General features: G+C 36.2%; 1 protein-coding gene across 16 annotated transcripts in view; it reads left to right on the forward strand.

Moving 5' to 3' along the window:
• PARD3 (par-3 family cell polarity regulator) overlaps positions 1–21551 on the forward strand; it is a 476523-nt gene that overhangs the window by 282238 nt on the left and 172734 nt on the right. For 14 of the 16 annotated variants that reach the window (XM_012731317.1, XM_004691164.2, XM_012731307.1 and 11 more), the window contains one exon: positions 6151–6382. In XM_012731317.1, coding sequence (XP_012586771.1) covers positions 6151–6382 — 232 coding nt within the window. Of the gene's footprint in view, positions 1–6150; positions 6383–9895; positions 9965–21551 lie in introns of those variants that run through there. The other 2 variants (XM_012731315.1, XM_012731316.1) reach the window with 1 other exon arrangement.

The raw sequence follows: 21551 nt of genomic DNA on the forward strand, positions 1-21551 counted from the left end.
ATATATATATATATATATATATATATATATATTGTCTTCCAAACTAAATTAAGTTACTCAAGAATCTATATTTTTATCATCAGGTATTTCTAATACTTAAACTAGTTATTTATAAAGAGGGAGCAATAAATGATACTTTTTCATATGATTAGCTGTTTGTCAGTCCTGCTGCCATTCATTCAACAAACATTTAGTAATCTGTTCTTGGGCCGTGACCTCAGAGGAGAGTAAATGTGTAATGATGGATAAGAAGTAATCATTTTAGTTTTGTATGTTTCTATGTTTACCACTTGAACAATTCATTTACCTCTAGAAATAAATATGAACAATCATTTAAATCTAGTGTAATTGTAACAGTTGCCTAAAATATATTAACTGCTAAATCTGATTCATGTCATAAGTAGCACTAAAGATATTTCATAGCTGCTTTCAGTTTTGATTATTTAATATACTGTTGGGATGCTTTTAGCTGCTTTTAACAGAAAATCCAACTCTGATTAGCTCAACCCATAAGGAAATGCACTGTTATGCATTAATGAGTTCTAGAGTTAGGCAGCTTGAGCAATTATTAATTCCAGGCCTAGTGATATTATCAGGACCTAACCTTCTCCTATCTCTTGAGTTCTGTTTACAATTCAGCTTAGCCAGAGTAATTGTGGTGTTCAGAGGCTTTCTGTTTACTTGCTGACATACAATAGTAGGGAGTGAACCATCTCTTCACACCTTATTCATTTAGGCTGATGGAGTTGTTCTGGGACCCATACATGAATAGGCATGGCAGCCATAGGTTGGTGTACATTTAATAATTTCACCCCTTGAAGTCATTCCTGAATATAATCAGAGTCCTTAGGAAGAAGAGAGAAATGGAATTTAGATAAGCAACCAAAAAAGATCATTTACAGTATCAACAGCAGCTGGCAAAAAAGTACTCCTGTGATCACATGGCTTAGAGTCAAATTTTAACAGTAAAATGTTTGCAATGACCAAATGAAGTATTTACTTATGGTTTAACTAAGTTTCAATTAAAACCTAGTCGTCATCTCCTTAATCATCTTATAAGTCCCTGATCTTCACAAAGATGTGACCCAGTCCCTACAAGATACCTAGCAGAATAGTGTAGCTTAATTTGTAGCATTGACTAGAATTTTAATTGAGTTGAATTTGCATTTGTTGAAAACATGGTAATTAGGTATATCTTAATTGTAGAATGACTGCACTGTACTAAGAAGAAATAAATAGCCTCATGTTATATCTTCTTTAAACAGTATCCTTCTCTGTAGGATGGGAAAGTGGTTGTTACATTAGCACATAGAGCAGTTTCAACAGACAAAAAATATTAGTCAAAATATTTCTGTTTGGAAATATATGCACTTTTGTGTAGATGTCAGTAAAAGGAAAACAAATAACCTGTAAAAATGAACAAAAAGAGAAAAATAAGTAAAATTTATGTATCTTTTAAACTAATAAATTATCTAAATGTAGATTAATAATTTTTGTTTTTGCATTGTAATTTACTATATGGACATAATAGAGCAAGCCATTTACTGTGCTAGTAATTAGCAGTACTTTTCTTGCTTGAAAAATTATTTATATGATTTTTATATTTCTTTAGTATAAGAGGAATAGAATATTTCTGAACTTTATTATAAAGCTTGTATTAAGTGTGCAAAGTCTGGTTTTAAAATAAAAATCAGTAACCTTATATAAGTGAGTACATTACGTATATACATGTTTGCATTGTTAAATCAAGTGTTTATAACTAATTCATTTAAACTTTTAAAAACCATAGTAATTCTGCAAAGGGTTGGGTAAAGTGAGAGATCATTATTTATCTTTATCAAATAATTTTGAACTTAAAGCATATATAATTACGGTACTCTAAAAGAACATCTTATGTTTGTACATATGAAACGACATATTGCTAAGTATTTTTAATTAGTTGGCATTGAAAGGGATTAGTTAAATCAGTACACCCCCAAATGACTTTCTGTAATAATATATTATCTAAATTAAAAGGTCCAAAATAAGAATAAAGAATTCTCAAAAGTGCATGTATCATTTCAAACAGCCCACTTGCTTGGCAGGAAATTGAACTAGTATTTTTGATTTTATAAAATTAGGTTACAAAGCTTGATGTTAATCAATGATTTAACACTAATTTTCTGTTTCACCCATTTTAGAAAATAAGTGTACGGCATGCACCAGAAAATTATTGTGAATATGAAAAGGATTGGCAACCATTATGACTTCAACATAAAGTTAGTTGTGAAGGCACTGCCTTTATTCTGTTACCAAGCCAAGAGCAGACATATGCCCCTTGTATTTCTGCCAAAACTATTAGGCAGAAAACTAGCAGAATTGCTACTGATACTTCCATTCATGATTTATGATAATGATTGCTGTGGAAGACTAAGTCATTTACGTTTATTGAGCTCATTTTTTGTTTAGAGTTTCAGATACTGCAGAACTTGTATAACCCACTAGAGAATACATACAGCACTAACAATAATAACATAAAGGTAACCCAGAAACCAATTAGAGCTAAAACACATGCAGTAGACCTTCCTGTTGTACTGCAGTTGTGTGACTTCATTAGAATAGAGTCTGCATTATTCTTTAAGGTAGAGGAATGGTGATGCCCTAAAGACTGGAAAATAGTTTGGTTGAGACAAACTCATGAGTCAGATTTAAGTAGTTGGTTGTTTTACTTAACAACTATTTATGAGCAGCTGCAGTCTGCCTGGCATATATTATTTAGGAGAGTAGAGAAGGGGAGAAAGACATGTAATTATACTGTATGAGAAGTATAATAACATTTGTAGAAAGAACTATAAAGGAACAGGTAAAAGAAGTTTTGTACATGGGAATTTTAGGAAATTAATGTTGACTTAATCTGATTTGGATATACTAACAGCCTTAGGTTTTTGTAACTCCTGAGGACTTTTGAGAATCTTTTGTAGTGACTTGGTCCTTATCTCAAGTTGAAGTCATTCCTATTTCCCAAAGACTGGAAGCAGTGGTTTACCATCAGATGATACACAACCATGTTCCAAGATGAGACGAGATGCTGCAACACTACTTAAGTTAGATTTCTTAGGAAGTTCTCATGTGAAAATATTACTTATCCTTAACTCTTTGTCCAGTAGGCCTAGCTATTCTTTTCCTACTCTATGTAGACAACACAAAATTTATAACCTTAACTCCTCAGAAATTTAATGCATCATGAAATTATTGTGAATATGAAAAGGATTGGCAGCAAATATGATGGATTTTCACTAGCAATGTTACTGACTTCCTCTGACAAACCTGCACAGCTCCTATTTATATATTAATTGACAGAGAGGACAAAAAGTAACATTTTTAAAAGCTGCCCTGTCCCTTGGAAAAGGAGTATAGCTCACATTTAGATAATCCAGTACAAAGGAAGGTCAGCCTTTTTAAAAACTGTGTATATGGTTGCCAGTCAGTTCAAGAGTCTCTTTGATAAAGCTTGTTGACTGGTTTCATCATTGTGAGCCATGAGTCATGGCATTAAACAGTCATATATAATGCGAAATAGGTTACTGAAATATAATGCTGACTGCTGGAATTAACTTCTGGGAAGACAGTATATTGAGTGGGTGACAGATTGTCCAAATACATGCTATATGAAGTATGGAATTGAGCAATCAGAGTTGATCAAAGAAATTCATGAAAGTTTGTTGAAGTTCAGCTCTCCAGGATATAGTAGTAGAAAGAGCCCAGGACTGAATTGTGCTGGCTGCATACCTTCTGTTTCCTCAGCAAGGATTTGGTCCCAGTGACCTCCATAGTACCTTCTGGATGTAAACCTGTTCATATTTTTACAATTTGACTGTACATAGGATAGGGTATAACCTACTGCTATGCATTCATATTTTTAACCAAATATGCCAATGAAGAATTCTATACTTTTTGTGTTATGATAAATAGTTGGCATTTTTTAAAAGATCTACATTACCTGACTATAGTCATGCTACCACTTAATAGTCTTTTCTCAGATTTGTAAGACTTTAATTGCAGAATCCTAGTATTTTGAGATTGTTTTAACTGCTTTTGTTATACTCTTGATAGTTGCATGCTGCTAACTTATACACCCCCATCTAGTGGAGAGGCAAGGCTAAATTTAAACTAAGGATATACTAATTTAACTTAGATTTTGGTTCTTTGTGAAAGATTGGAAAAAGGCTAACTGTTCTGTGTTCTTGTTTTAAAAAGAAGCTCAAAAACACTTAACTGATATGTAATTTGTTGGTACAAAGTGAAAAAAGAGCTTAGCATTCAAAGGGTAATCTGAATTTGCATTAATTCTTATATTTGGAAGAAAATTCTGGGCAACATTATAAAAAATGAAATTTCTACTAATATATGCTTCATTTTGTGGACATTGTTAAGGTTCTATTGTTAATTAGATATCTGGTTACTTTGCAGTCTTTCAGTTACAAAGGTTGGGGTATTGAAGTGCCTTGAATCATATGGTTACTAAGCATTTTCTCAAAGGATAAATTATTGTTATTCTTCAGTCATCTTTTATCTCCAAAGTTTAGGGAACTGAGGTTATGGATTCACAGATTTTCAAGGCTCTCACTATTTTTGGATGGACTTGCAAAATTATTTAGGATTAGAACATATAGTAGCATTTACTAATGATGCTGGCCTTATGTAATGACAATAGAAGGAAAAGTTACAGAGACTGTGAAAGCCAGTCATCTGTATACAGAAATTGCAAATGGACATATTTAAAAGCCTGAGGAAAGATGTCCTTGTGATGACACTTGGTGTGCTAACTAGTTGAACAAATTAATGAGGGGCCAGTGTGAATCTACATTATCTTTACCCATGAGGAAAAAATACACTTGGAGAAGGCTGTTTATTCATTTTTTTCTTTTTTGGGATTGGAAGAATTAGCCTTTTTACTTCATTTTTTATCTCTTTCATTTTATTTATTATTAGGTTTTGAGGCTTTTTTGAATTCTTTCTTTTTTTAAAGATTTACTCAGAACTGGGGTGCAGGCCGGGGGTTCAGGGGAGGTGTGAAAGGATTCACCAGAGACAGAGTGGGGAGCGGAAGAGGCAGATCAGGGAAGTATAGTGCTGAGGGGAACAGCGGGTGTGTCAGGAGAGGTCTGCTGTGCCATGTGGGTCACCTGTGGGGCGGAGATCTAACTGGCACAGAAATGGCTGTGGCTTGCTTGCAGTGCTGCGCTTTACCCTGCTGCACCACCAGGGAGGGCCAGTCTTGAAGCTTTTTTTCCCCCCATTTTTGAAGCTTTTTTAAAAAATTACTAGTTTACATCTTTGTCTATTTCTTCACAGTTTAGGATTTCTCCCCTCAGGTACAGTCACAATTTTGCTCCTCATTTTGCAAATAAAGTGCCATTATAAAGCAAAATTCAACTAATTAAAATTTAAAGATCTTACCGGCTTTGTTCACCCTTTCATAAATTGGGCCACATTCCATCTGTTAGATTGAAATGGGCATTGAAGAGCTGTACAAAATGACGGACTTAAATAAGAGTAGGGGTTAGGATAAAGAAGTTACTAGCAAAGAGTATAATGGTACAAGCAAGGACAGTGGATTATATCATAGGTGCTGATATAGTAATTCCGGATTGATGCCTAAAAAAGGTTACATTTCTGAAGAGCAGGAAGATAATTAAATTCGTTATTAGCTCCCAGTTTTGTGAAATGAAGCTTAACAAAGTGACTCCATTGTGACCTGTTCTTTCTTTCTTTCTTTTTTTTTTTTAAACACTCTCTAGGACCCTCTGGGGGTCTGTGTTGTATGATGAGCACCTGGTCCTCCCCAGTAATACATAATCTGTATGGAGGAGAGTGTTTCTGAAAGAGAATCAGCATTCCGCCAGGAAGCAGGTTCTTTCTATTTGCGGTATCACCTTCATGGAGGGACAGACATATGACAGTAATCAGTCACATCACATATTCTGTTTTAAAACTGCTTAGAAGTAAAGCACTACAGTCCATGTTGATGTTAGAGCTGTGCTATGTAGGGATTATGAGAAAATAAAACCCTCACATACTATTTAGCGTCCTAATTTTTGTTCTTTTGGTTCAAGGTATTCTTTACCTTTTTTTATTTATTTATGTTGCCTTTTCTTTTTATCTTCCAAGTGGAAGAAGACACAGAAGAAAGTTCAAGATCAGGAAGAGAGTCTGTATCCACAGCCAGTGATCAGCCTTCACATTCTCTGGAGAGACAAATGAATGGAAACCAAGAGAAAGGTGACAAGACTGATAGGAGAAAAGATAAAGCAGGGAAAGAAAAGAAGAAAGAAAGAGATAAGGAAAAGGACAAAATAAAAGCCAAGAAGGGAATGCTGAAGGGTTTGGGAGACATGTTCAGGTAAGTCTTGACCAACCCAAACCAGATAATCTATAAACATACCAGTGTGAAGGCAAGAGGAAGTAGTAAAGGCATAGACTTGAAAACATTTATCTCTGTGGTCAACCAACATTCTTTTCTAATTTAGGCAGCATTTTTATTTTCTTAAGCATTTCACTTTACTTGTTTCAGAGGATTTTAGCAGCCTTGAAGAAGATGTCTTGCCAGCCAACTAACTCTGTTGAGAGGAAGGAGGGACAAATCTGTGTCTTAGCTATGCATAAGAGTAAAAGCCCCAGTGAGACAAAGGGCTATTAACTCCTGTTTGTTCTTTTGTGTGTGTGAACAATGGTTCATTATTTAAATTTAACATAGAGCTCAAGTTAGGGGGAGCATTTAAAGGTTCATTAATAACAAGTCTATTAAAAAATGTTTCGAATAGAGCTTCAATTAAGCTGGTTGATTAATTTAATACTTATTACTTCAGTCTATAAAGCTTTCATTAAACGCAGTTTCTGGCTGTTTCCTGACAGTTGTTTTGTGTCCTTAAATTATACTCTAGTATTACTTAGCATATCATTTTTACAAATCATTGCTACACAATAAAGTGACAAGTTTTCTAGAAGTTGCACTGAAAACCTCCCATAAATATTCATCTAAGGCAATTTATAATATTCAGGTATTTAATGTTAAATATACAGATGTCTTGATTGTTCCATAAATTAAAACTCCTAAACATATCAAGATGATGGTTTACAATTGAAAACATGCATCTTAGCCATTTGACTTCAAAAAGTAGCTATCTGCATTTTGAATCTCTTCCTTTAACTTTTTTAGATCGCATAATGTGAACAAGAGTTTTTTATTTTCATAGAATTTGCTGATTTATGACTCAGATGTTGACCCCTATAACTCAGGGAGTTACGATGTCAGGCCCACAAAATTGAGGGCTCATAGCCCAACCTGCAAGCTACACAGCACAACAGATGTGTTCTGAGTTCTCTAGATGTCTGATTACATTAAGTGCAAGGGGAAGAGTAATCCACAGATTTAGATAACATGAAGCCTAGCCTGTCAGCAGAGTTGTATTGGATTTCCATCACCAATGCTTCAGAACATTGGAATTTCCAGTTTTATATTAGTGTTTTCCCTGTTAATATGCTATTCCTTGTAGATGCATTTTCATTCAGATCCTCTTTCTCAATTATATTCCATGTCCAAACTATCTTGGAGATGAAATTCTTCCTGTTGTGTTATACTTAGTGTACTGGCGTGTTGCTAATCCTAGTTGCTATTATAGTTCTTCCCAGTTTCACTTCATGAAATTTAAAATCCAAACTGATATTGTCGAATCAGCTGCTATGGGAGTGCTTACAGAAGGAAGTATGTGGATTCCACAAACCAGAGCTTTATCTCCTAGGAGAGCAACATACAGTGATACGGAGGATGTAACTGTATCTTAAGAAAAGTTACAGTATATTATTTAGATTTCTTGAACATGGTGCTGTTCTGATTGTGAAAAATTGAAGCTTCAAAAATACTTAAATTGGAAGCGTTAAAAATGAGTTCCCTAAAAATGAGTAGAGAACAACTTATTAAGCATAAAATTAAGTTTCTTGTTTTATTGACTGTTAGTTCTTATCTCTTCCCTTACACCATCTCTTACAACAATAGTATATGTCTTTGGCATTCGAGAAGATCCTAAGTCATTGTCAGAGTTTTCAAAACATTTCTATACTTACTGGATCTAATTATTTGAGACTAGTAGATGGTCAGGTTGATTTTTCATGATTTTTTTAATAACATAGGAAAATGTGGTAAAATTTAAAAAAAAAATTTTTTTCCTTTTAAGGAGCATGGATTGTGGTGTCTAACAGTGTTCTTTTTAAATAACCCACTTAAAACATAGATGAGTTGATACAGTTCTTACAACAACTTTTAAGGCAGGCGAAATGCAAGTCTGGAATACAAAGCAGGAGTGTGTATGTGAGTGTGGGGGTGGGGCGGGGTTACCTGTTTTTTTCTTCTTCAGATAATGGAAAGGGTAATGACTTAGATAGTGGGGGTCTAACTTTCCAGGGCATTCGAGGTTTTTCCTCTATAGTCACTTAACTTTGATAAGTAACATGTTTTCCTTTAAAGACAGGCTCACTGGCTTTTCTCCCACCGTCTTAACACCCTAATCCCTGACCCCCAACTGCACACACACTCACACACACAAGCACACACCTGTTGACAATTCCTACCCTACAGATAACTGCCATTTTTGGTTGTTTGGTGAGGGTCAAATAGATGTACCATATTTTTAAAAACTTAGTAAAGAAGAAGAATGGCACAATAAGTAGGTGTTTTTGTTCATTGGTGTGTACAACAATATAGCTTTCTATTTCACATATAAAACAGTATTCACAAAAATTATTTAATTATTGATAAACAGCTCTGGGAAAGAATGTTGTGAGTCCTATGAGTCACTCCTCTGCGTGTTATAAATTATAGAGTATATGAAGCGCAAAAGCTGCCTTAGTAGAAGTTTAATAAATCACGAACTTAAATCTTTAAGGAAAGAAATAACAGTGTTGTACAAATTTCTTTGTACGTATTACATTTTCTCTTGCATAAGGCGCTCCTGTGGCCTTAATTAAAATGGCTTTGTATCAAAGAAACCTGAGTGTTCTTACTAAGCAGGTAGACCTGACTTGTTAATGTAATCATTCTGTGTGCAGAGTGTACAGCAGAGAGTCTCAAAATTTGAGTTTCTGTATATGTTTAATTCTCAGATGCTTGGCTGCTCAAATTTAATAGTTTAAAATATTTCTGAGAATTCTATAATTATGTGAAATTATTGCTAAAGAGGAAATTATGTCTGTAATTTAGAAGAAGATAGATCTTAGTTAATGTTTAAATATCTTCACTTCTAAAGGAAAGCAGCAGTGTTATTAAATAGCATATTTTTGCCTTAGTTTGCATCTCAAAATTGAAATGCTCAATAATACAGTAACATGCTGTAGTTAGGATTATATTCTCACATATTAAGTATTTAAAATTGGGCATTTCCTTTCAATGTGATAATCCTTTGTGTGAAAAGTAACCGTGATTGTGTGTACGCTGGGAAGTTCTTAGAAGTGAGCTTATTGTGCCCATCTCGTTTATTTTGTCCATATGGGATAACTGAGAGCCTATCACTATGGAAAACTAAAGCAAAAGTAATGTTGCAATAGTACCATTAAAAGTGAGTCCTCAAATTACATTTAAAATGATTACCTTGGTCCCTAAAGCATTATTTTTATTCAGTTTTGTAAAAGGAAATAGATAAGTTAATTTGAAACCTTTTTACTTGAAACCAGATATACTGCTGTCTTTCCCTCTTTAGAATATAATAGTTCACAGAACACAACGAACATGATCAGATTTGAAAACAGTGTTGTAGTTTGGATTACACCTCATAAGCATTTGAGAGAATAACAAACACAAATTATTGTTGCTTCCCTTACCTGTACCTACTAACTGTGTGTCTGTACCGTGTTTCTCATTTAGCCTTGCCAAACTGAAGCCTGAGAAGAGATGAACAACAAAGCAGATTCAAACATGTCTTGAGAAGCACATTATCGCACAGTTGTTTTTTTTTTTTTTAAAACAATAAATTTATTTTTAATGAATTCTTAGTGGCTGTTGACGAATTTTGTTTACGACATCAGCAGTTTTGATGGTTTAATAATTTCCATATTAATCAATTTGGAACTTTCTTATCTTGATTTCAAGCTTGGGGGTTTAAAAAACTGCTTGCAAAGGCAGAGAAGTGATTTTTTTCCTATCATTTTTCATTAGCCCCTTTTCATAGTAGAAAACCATAGTTCTAGCTGCTGGCGTATTCAGAAATCATCAGCATGCACCAATCAGACCTTCGAATCGGTGCTTTGAGATTGTGTGCCTTCCTGGCTTGGTTGTGTCTCACCTCGCTGGGGGACACAGGCCAAGAACCTACAGTTCTTTGCCTGGAGGTATGTAGGTTAGGGGATTTAGCCATCAGGCAATGACCAAATGAGCCGGATGGAAGAGATTTTTGGCAAGGGTTAGTCCGTTCATGGGTTACTAGAGTTTCAACCAAAAAATGGGGGTTAAAAAAACAAAATAAACACTATTGTGTGCAGTGGGTGGCTGAACCCACCATTTTCAAGGGAGAAAAAGTAGAGATGCTATGACAAATAGCTGTCCCCAGGTTGCTTGAGACCATAGATGGAGAGCATACACTCTTCGTAAAAATATTTCTGGAATGAGTTTGCCTGGCCAAATGTTGCAATCACAGATTGAAATGTGCAGATGGTTCCCAGGCTGTCCTTGCTTTAGAATGAAGCCTTTTGCTGATAAGAAGCCTAATTCACAATCTCTTCATTCTTCATGGCCCCTCAGGATTTCTGACAAAGTGGGTTAGTTATCTCTATTTCCTGAGAATGTTAGAATGGTTTCCTCCTTAAAAAAAAAAAAAAAATGGTGATGAAAAAGAGAACCATTTAATAAAGGATGATGTAGACTTGATTTTGTGCTTGTGAGAAAGATTTAACTCTGTTCTGACTCGATAGAGGTTTTCAAATCCACCCTACCCCACAACACAGTGAAATAAGAGCCTTAACCTGTATTATAGGAAGGAGGCAAATACAAGGATGTTTATTCATTCGTGTCAGAAATAAGGGGGCTTATAGTTTTTATGACTCAGCTCTAACTGCTCTATGGATTAATGTGATCAGTTTCGCATTGGTAAAATTAAATGACATCCTTTGCAACCTGCCAGTGATTTAGGGAATGCAGTTAAAGTAAATATAGTAAACCCTGCCCATCTAAATGAAATTCAGGTGAGAGGCTTCATAGTGGAAAGAACAAACTAGAAGATTGCTTTTCTGCATAACTGTATTTGCTTTCTTGTGTGTCATCTGGACAGAAAACAGCTCTTTTTATAAGAACATATATGGGAAGGTTTCTTTGGGATAAGTGATGAACTTGTAAACCCCAAGGATTTAATATATGTTTCTGTTAATTTAAATGAAAAACACAGGAACACAGAAAAATAAATATCAGACTAACCTACTAACCTGTTAGCAAACACAAGTTCTGGGGTAGCTGATAGCACATTCTTTGAGTATTCTTCTTTTCCTTGTTAGTAGTTTAAATAGAGAACCTCTGACATCCACTGTACTGAAGCTGACTGCAAAGGAAGCTAGAGGAGGCACAAAGCATGACAGCCAGGCCTTTCTAAGACCTTTCTGACGTGCTTTACTGTTTCTTTCCCATAGACCTGTGGCATGAATATAGAATGCAAGTGTCAAGGATGACACCCACTTTATAGTTTCTCTAAAGCAAACCTTTTCGTAAAAGAAATTTTTGACAGTTCTGAGATGCTAAGTCAATTTCAGTTCCAGACTGTAGAAAATGGAATATTTTTTTTTTCTGCAATTGATGTGAAAATTGAAGGCTAGTGACTATTCACTCTAAAATAACACAGGGTAAATAAATACTAGCACACCACTGAAAAATGGACTAGAAGACAGATTCAGTTAATGATGTTTACTACAACATAGATTGGGAATGTTCTTCCTGAATGTCTTTGTTACCATTAGCGGTTCTCTATCTTTTGCATTAAATATAATGGATCATATACATGTTATTCCTAAATGTATTTTTATCAAGCCACAAATTACTATATAAAGACAATCATTTCATCATATCAGTCTTTTAAAGAATTCACTGAGGAAGTGACCTCTGACATAACTGAATGTTATATGATTTTCTTCTGACCTCTCTTTAATAATAGCCAATTTTGAAACAAATGACTAAAATTGGATTAAATTTCATATTAAAGTGTAATATCCCTATCTCCTGCTAACCTTTCCACATCCTCTATTTTTAAGGAAGGATAGTCTGTCTATGATTTACCCTAAGGTCAAGACACCTAATGCCATTCTGATTCCCCGTATCCTAGAACATTGCTCCAGCAATTCTTTCTTCCTTCACCCACATAGCCAGTGATTGTCTTTCTCTTCTGGGCCACTCAGTGTGTCCTGTACTACGCTGTTGTTTCCTCTGTTTTAGAGAAAAGTCCGCCTTGCCATACACACCCTTCCAACCATGACTTCATTTTCCCCTCTTTCCTTTAGAGCAAACCCTTTGGTGAATTTGGATTTGCTTTTTCCATGTCCCTGTTCTCTCCCAATCTCCCTTCAGTGATGCCTCATGCCTCTTGGCCCCACAGAAAACTGCTCTCAGCCAGGTCACCATTGTCCTCTTCATCAGTGAGTCTTGCCTGGTCTCTTTTCACCCCTCACCTTATTCTACTGGTGACACTCAGCAGTTTATCACTCGTCCTTGAGCTCGTGCTTGCTGGGCCTCCCGCCTCTCTGCCCACAGCAGTCAGTTCCATTGCTAGTTCTTTGTGGTGCCCTGTCCTCTGAGCAGTGGCGTACCCAGAAGCTCAGACTTTAGTCTTCTCTTTTCAGCAATACAGAATTTTATATTCTCAGGAGGCTTCGGACTCTAAATATAATTCACAGGCAGAAGACTCTTAAATTCACATCTCTAGCTTTGTAATTCTTAGCATTGTTCAGTGCCAATCAGGTACCTAAAACTGCATATAGCCCTAACAAAGTTCTGGATATTTCTCTCAGAACTGTTTCTCCCAGTCTTCCCATCTCATATAATGGTAGGGTTTTTTTTTTTTTTTTTTTTTTTTTTTGTCCTTTTTCAGTTGTTTGCAAGTTTAAAATATTGGAATAACCCTTCATTTTATTTTTATTGATTTATTTCTGGTGGTACCCCACATTCAAGTATTAATGCACAGAAGCCTTTCACCTGTTGTCACTTGATTGGACTACCCTCATTTGATCCATTTTTAGCACGTCAGTACCTCCATCCTCTCTGTCCTGGATTGTGCCTTCCACCTACTCTCCTCCTTCTGCTCTTGGATCCCTGCGGATATGCTCAGCAGTACAGCCAGAAGTCTCTTCACGTCTCTCCTCTTTTCATTCCACAGTAAACTTCCAAATCACTCAGAGTAAAGGCCAAAATCCAGAGTCATCTATGAGAATCTTGAATTTATGCTCTGCCTCCAATCTTTCTGATCTCAATCCCTTCCCCCCCCCCTAACTTCACTCTAGCTACGCTGTTCTCTTTTCTGAACCTGCCATGTCCACTAGAGCCTTTGTTCCTGATCACGCTACTTGGATTCATCTTTCAGATATTCAAGTTTCATTCCTGTACTTTTAATACTTAACTCCAGTGTAGATTTTCAAGGACTATTGCAAACTGTGCCCCATCCATCTAGACTCTTTCTGACTTATTTTTCTTTTTTCCACTTTTCCCCTCCTAATGATATAAACAACTAACTTGATTTTGTAATAACTTGACAATATTTGCAATTGTTAAAATTTTTTTTTCCTCTCTACTGTGTACATAGAAGACTGCTAAGTATATAGTCAGTGCTTAGTAAATGTCACTGATGCCAAGTTGCCCATACCTCTTCAGTGCCTCCCCCGAATTCTAGCAGCCAGTCTCTGCATCTCCAAAGCCTTGGAATGAAACTAATTTTCTGTTCAGGTTCCAGAAGTGCTCAGGGACAATGCCTCTTAGAGCTGCCCTCCATCCATGAACCAGGGTCCAGCCACCATGACTCTTAGGATTCTGATGTATGGCACAAGTCTAGACCTTTTGCCTTGAAAACGTAGCCCTAGACCAGGAGTACAGAGTACTCCAGGAGGACCTAGGAGCCTGTCAGAAATGCAGAATTGCAGGCCCCACCCCAGAACTCTTGGAGTTAATAGCTCCACAAAAAGGTATGGGAGAGAAAAACCTTCTCACATCTTCCCCTTTTGGTTCTTTGGCTGATATAGTAATTTGACATAGATTGGCAGAAAACAATTTTGATTCATACTTCCTAGGTAAATAAAAATATGAGGCCCAAAAAAGTGGCTAAAGTAGGCAGCTTTTATACCTTATGTAAAAATTTGTGAAGAAATAACAAGACACAGAAATTTGGTCCTCGAGCAGTACATTAGTAAAGTAGTAAGCTTTGTTTACATAGTTATCTGGTCCCTGATTTCTCTATCTCTGGTGATAAAATCTCTCTCTCTCTGCCTCCTGGAACAGAGAAGTTCCTTTCACATGGGAGATTTATTTCCTGCTACCTGGAGAACAAAGGAGGGTAAGAATGTCCTTGCACTTTAAAAGTTGTTATAAAACATTATTTCAAAATAGTCAATGAGCTAGAGTGGCATTCTTTGGGGCAAATTACCTTGAACCCGGTCACAGGTCAAGAGGCCCTACAGTACCTACTGTACTGCTCCCTGAGTTCGTGGGATTGAGTTCTCTTGCCCACAGTGGTAACAGACTTGAGACCATTTTATATCCTTTCCTCTGTTTGTCTTTACTCTCCCACATGTGTTTCTCACAGCTTCCATTAGAACATCCTGAATCCCTCCCTCAGAACTTGCTTCTGACTAAATATAAATTAACTTATGTTTGTTGAACACATGAATAAATAAATGAACTTTCTAGAATAAATGAGGACAATGTATATGCGGAATCTCTGCTTGGAGTTATTTTCAGCTATGATGAGTTGTCACCAGGGTTGGGCCCGTGTTTATTCCCATATTTGGAAGATGATGTCACTACAAAGTTCTACCTGTTCCTTAGGAGATTGCCCCCAGGGAGAGGGCCTACCATGTGCTATAGATCTACATCATGTGTTTTGATTTGTTGACATCATTGTTTCTTTGCTTTTAGTTGCCATAAATAATTTCAGTATTCTCTACTACACTTGACTTGCAAAGATGTGATTTCCAAATTAAATCCATCATGTTGGGCCAATCTGAAATACCAACCACTAGCCTAAGGTTCATATTTGAGGGGTCATTGATGGAGTGAAGAGTAATGTCTTCCTAAGCCTCAGAATGTCAGGTTCCTCAAGACAACCTTGGTTTTACTCTGCTCATCTGCTGTGGAGAGAGTAAGTTGATTAAACACCTTCACAGATACCTGGGAGGCTGCCTCTCCTGTGGGTGGTATTCTGAAGCATTCCTTTATTTGTGGAATACCTGATTCTGGAAGCTTCCTGATTCTGTTTTATTTTTTTCCTTCCTGATTCTTAAGTGAGATGTGGATTGGCTGGGGACAACCTATTATCTTTAGTTTCTTTTTTTTTTTTTTAACATTTATAACTTACATCATTTTCCAAATCTAGCTATTAATATGTATGACATTTTAATAATTATGAGATAAAAATATTAATTCTTACATTCAAAAAACATTTTCTGGGAACCTACAGTCTTTTAGGTAGTGCTAAGATGCAAAGATTTAGTGGTGGGTTAACTGAGGGAAGACAGGCCCTCAAAAAGTAGATGCTCTAAAAGGTGCTATGAAGTAGGCCACAGAAATATTGTGGGGACTTTAAACAAGTGAACCTAGTGTGTACCAAGATTCAGTAATCCTTTATTCAGAAGATGACATAGTAACCGGCATCCAGCAGATGTTTGAGGTCTGTATTTGATAGGAGTTTTAGGGAAGAGGCATATTTTGCATAAGAAGAATCCTTTTAATATGACCCTCAGTAAGAAATACATTTTATTTTGCAAGCTGCATACAGAGATATACAAATAATCCTTGTAGACGTTTCACAAAGTAAATCTTGCTATTCTTTGTCATGTCTTCTGATGTATATTGTTGAGAGGTAGCAGAACATAACCCTTAAGGGCCTGCTGTCTGCAATTAAATTGCTCAAGCCCAGACTTGAGGTGTACATTCATAAGAGGCTCTTTGTGCTTTGCTTTACTCCATTGCAAAGTGTGGATAATAGTGCTACTTGTTTGCCAGAATTTGTTTGTTTAGAATAGTTTAATTACTTGGCCTACTAATTTTATTTACATTTTTAAATGAAGTACCATTATTTTACATTCTTGTAAATTTTTTGGCAGTATAGAATTTTTCCCTTCAGGTGTGGTCATTGATTCTCTCACCCCCAAAGCAACAGTAATCCCCAACTACATTTCATTGTGCTCTCCTCTGCCCCCCATTTTCATTCTTCCTCCTCTTCTCCTGGATACCTCAGCTCTGTGGTCAACTTTCAAGGACTTGTCTCAAAGTTTGTCTTTGACTGACTCTGTTTGATTTCTTTATATTCTATAAAAAGTGATACCATCTAGAATTGATCTTGCTCCTTATTTTGTTCAGCATAATTCCTTACAGCTCCATCCACATGGCTGCAAATGACATGAGTTTACCTTTTTTGATTGCTGAGTAGTATTCCATTGTATATATAGACCAGATCTTCTTGATCCACTCCTGTTTGGGGGCACTTAAATTGTATCCGTATCTTGGCTGTTGTGTTACAATAAACATAGGAAATAGATTTCCTTTGGAACCAGTATTTTTGTATCTTTTGGGTAGATTCCTAGGCATTACTGGGTTATATAGTAAATACATTTCTGGTGTTTTAAGAATCAAGTGCCACATTTTCCTATCTTTGAGCAATAGAAATAACACTTTATGTGACATAGTAGCCCTATTGTACATTTTCTCAAAGGATTGTATAAATTAGAGAATGAATTAACTTGGAGGAAAAATTAATTTAATGATGGGCTTTGTTGACTATGGAATCACTCTTCATCTGGCCTCTGCTTATTTTTCTGTTAAGTGTTGACAGGTGTGTGCTGCTCTGGACACAATTGGGGGAAGTTTGGGTCCTGATGACATTAGCTTCTCTTCATTCCATTAATACCTGGTCCAGTTTACCCTCATGTTGGCAAAATAAGAATAACATTGCTTGTTTCAGCAAAGTACCAGCTTTCAATGACCTTTTATGAAAGACTTTTATTTTTAATACTGTGATATTTAACTATTATAGCTCATAATCAGGAGTTCTCTCTACATACTTGCAAACAGTTCAGACTGTTTTCCCAGGATCTAGTTTTACAAGACTCATGACAAATAGAAAGCATTTAAATATTTTCCCAGTGGAACTCTTTTTTGAAAAGTCCCATATTTGAGTGTAGTGTTACCCGTATAGATCTTGGCTTTCTATAAAGTTCTATGCTTTTACTGTTAGAGTACACTATCTGTTCAGTTTGACAAGATTCTTTTGAGATTGAATACACCAAATAATGAGTAATATATAAGGAAATATAATTAAGTATTAGTTAAGAAATACTATTAATTAATAGTATTTCATATAAAAGCTAAAATAGCTGTAGCATATTAAAATGAGATATGAATTATCAAAAAATTGAGTGTTAGAGTATATGAAAAAGCACTTGACTATCAATTCAATTTTTCTGTAAACTTGAAATTCATATAAATATAAATATTTTAAGCCATATATCTAAGGATTTAAAATGGCTTAATACTTTATACCTTTCAAAAAAGTAGACAGTCATTTTTCTTGTGAAATGGAAATTGTATCATTCACAAAGCAAAATTTCCATACTATTTCTGGGTCAGCAGTGGAGAAGGACATTTTCTTATAGAACTATCCTCAACAGTACACATGTAGCTGACAGGCAGCCATCTAATTACACAGCATTAACAACCAAGTAATATCAAGTGTGCAAAACTAGTTCTCTTTAATAGGAGAATAATCAAATAATATCAAAACCAACGAGGAGAAAATGAAAATAATTTCTGATTCATGGATTCTTGTCTTCATGTTTTCATACTGAAATACTTTGTCACTTACAATAGAAGTCTTGACCCCAATAGAGAGGACTCATTTTGGTGATTATTTTTTAGTTGTCTCAAGTTAGTTCTGCTCTTACAAACTTTAAAGGCTGTTGACAACATTTTGTCCTCTGTTGACCACCATAGATTGACATTCTTAAGATGAATATTAGTTTCTGGTATGAAACTGGAATTTTTACTCAGGACTCTGCCTCCAGATTGTTGTACTCTTACTTAGAGTATTTCATACTCCTGATTTCAAAGGAGGCTGGGAATGTGGTTTTATTTTAACTATGCATATTTCTTCTCCCTCCCAAATCAGGGCTTTTCATCTAAAGAAGTAAAAAGAGGTGGGTGTTACCTACCCACTGGAGGTAGTTCCTGCTCCTGGAACTACCTCTTCAGCTCTTGGTTAATGAAGCTCTGGTGGGCCCAGATTTCTGAAATTTCAGCTGCTTCACAGCAGTGGGTTACTGTTCACCCTCATTCTAGTATACTAGCTAAGACTAAGCACTGTGGGCTAGAGCTCTTTGGCTTAACCAAAAAGACAGAATAAACTAAAACCCTTGGCAAACCTTATGAAATCTACCATTTAAATGGTCATGGCCTTCCAAAGTTAGGGAGCCCCAAGTTGCTTCTTGGAAATAGGAGAAGTGAATGTTTAGATGTTATTGTTAGAAAATTATGTGTATTGTTTGTAGGGTGGTGATTTCTGCCAGTAATGTGCTAACCATGTTTTCATTTCATTTATGCTAATACTGATTTTTATGGATAACATTTCTATTGTTATTTCATTGTGCCAGTTGTCACAGTACAGTTGTACCAATCAAATAATCTGTGTCTTTCTGATTTTGTAGTTCAAGCCTTAATCAGTATTCTAGTTCTGAGGGTACTGACTTTGATGCCCTTTTAACTTATTTATCTGTACATTCCCCTTAGTATATCCTTGGGTTTCATTATGCTGGATTTTGTCTTCTGGGTCTTGGCTAAGGATGAAAGTGTAAAAGATCATCAAAGTCCTCTAAGTCAGTGAAGAAAGATATCCTTTGGTGTTTAGTAGTCTTGAAATAAATGGAGCAGTTGATGGTGGAGACTAATACACCTACTTCTGTCCATTGAATCCATTTATTCTTGTTCATAAATACTAGAGATACAGTGTTGAACTTTGTCTGAAACCTTAGGCAGTGGTTCTCAACAACTGGGTTTTACCAGACATGGTACTTTTAGTACTATCTGATGACTGATTTGGTTGTCATACTTGGGGAGGGATTGCTTCCAGTATGCAGTGGCCAGAGGCCATGAATGTTGCAAAACCCGCTGTATTACACACACACTGGGCTCCTGGTCACCTGCAAAGGGTGATCAGGCCCAAAAATCCAATAAAGCTAAGGTTGAGAAACCCTGCCCTTATCCAGTCTCACCTCCAAGTGCTGGGTAATGGAGTTGTTGAACTTTAGATATATTAGCTGTTTGCTTCAGTGTTTTATGACAGCTTGTCTTCATGCCTGCCCATCACAGCATTACTCATTCTGTATAAAGGAATACTTACACCATGTATTTTTTTAAATTTATTTATTTGTGCATACAGAACTGGAGTACAGGCCAGAGGCTCAGGGGCGGTGAGAGGCTTCACCATAGACAGAGTGGGGAGCAGAACAGGCAGATCGATGAAGTACACTGCTGAGGGGAGCAGCAGGCGGGTCAGGAGAGTTCTGCCGCGCCATGTGGTCACCTCTGGGGCAGGCGTGGCTTTAGCTTCTCAGTACTGTGCTTTAACCCGCTGCACCACCAGGGAGGGATACATCATGCATTTTGATGGACACTAAGAGTTAAAATTACACTGACCACTTTCAAATATTTAGTCTTGTTGGTGTCATGATATTTAAAATTTGTATACAGTGATTGTTCCTCATTTTTTATATAATTTTGGTGCATTAAGTATTTCATTTTATTTAATGAATTATTAACATGTAAGTCAACCTGAAGAACATAACAGACGTTTGAAGAGGATCAGATGATGAAAGAGAGAGGAGTCTTCTCTAGGATTTGTAGTAGAATTTGTGATTTAGATGTCAAACGTCTGTTTTCTTCCAGCTCCACTCTGCCACATGTAGCATTTATTCTGTCAGCTTCATTTTCCTTGTTTCCAATTTATTTCACATTTAATTTAAGAACTGGATGAAAGAATGTGCATGGAAATCTTTGTGACTTTGTAGGATTTTATTCATCTGTCTGCTCATGTTATTTTTTTCTCCTTCTAATTCTTCCTGAAATTAGTTTCTAGGTAGATATTCTGAATGCCTGTGCTGAAAAAGATATATGGACCATTTCTATCCTGTCGGATAGATGGTTGGATAGATAGATAATTATAGAAGTATATATATATATTTATTTCTCAGTGAAGTGAGGTTTGCTAGTCATGTACTATGATTATACACACTAGTTTAGACTAGAGAGTTTCAAACTTTGACTGAGAAAAAGCAGCATAATGATTTGCTATAAAGCAACTGTAACTGGGAGAGACCTGGGAAATTAAATGGTATTAGTGATATTGGCCTCAGTTCCGGAATCATTGCGGATAAACAGGGCGCTCTCGCAGATCTCTCTCTGCTTGGCTTGCCCTGCCAGTGAGTCTGTGGCACCTGGAACCACACAGCAGGCAGTGCAGACGTGAGCGTTAGAGGAGATGGAAGTGAGTTGGGCTGAGAGGAATTCTAGGCCAGCGGAAAAGACAACTTCCAACTTTAATGCCTGTTTGACTATTTCATCAAATAAGGAAAAGATATGTGGTGCCTGCCACATTTGTCAAATAAAGGGTCTGCTGATTGGGGATGAAACACTAAACATATCTCCTCCTTCGAAACCCTTGTCACTCCAGGCCTGAAACCACCCCAAGAATTTGAAACCTGTTCACCAACTGAGTTCTTAACCACAGCTGAGTCATAATAATATGCATGGCTGTGCACCCTCAGAGAGGAAAACTACACTCCAGAAAAATAATCTTTTCTGTAATAGATCCATTGCCATTTTTTGATGCACACCACTATCATTTTCTGCGTCGTCAAACTTACCTGGACCTGGTTTGCTGATTTTAATCGTAGCATGAAATTCATCTTCTCATATTCCTTAAGAAGGTGGTGTTACTGAGGTTGTCAGTAGGTGTTGACTTGGGGCCTGCAAGCCGCTTGCTCTTCTCTGTACTTAGGATTAGGTTTGGCCCCCAGTTTTTGGCAGTTTGCCCACAGAGCCCTCTATTAGATCTTTAAAATGTGTCAGCTCTTTAATGTTAAATCCGAATATGTAAATCAACTGAAAGATAAAAAATGGAAATCTACAGCACTTAATTTACTCTTTAGAGAGTGTTCTCGAGGAAATGTGAATCAACAGAAATTGTTTCCTATCATCCAGAGGAAAAAAAAAAGTGCTGACTGACACCTTAAATTTACAGATAATGAGATCTTTGGGGAAGTTTTAATCTTTCAAAGTTTCAAGGAGCTAT

The sequence above is a fragment of the Condylura cristata genome, unplaced genomic scaffold (genome assembly GCF_000260355.1).
Source record: "Condylura cristata isolate star-nosed mole 26May11 unplaced genomic scaffold, ConCri1.0 scaffold00030, whole genome shotgun sequence".
Classification (NCBI taxonomy): Eukaryota; Metazoa; Chordata; class Mammalia; order Eulipotyphla; family Talpidae; genus Condylura; species Condylura cristata.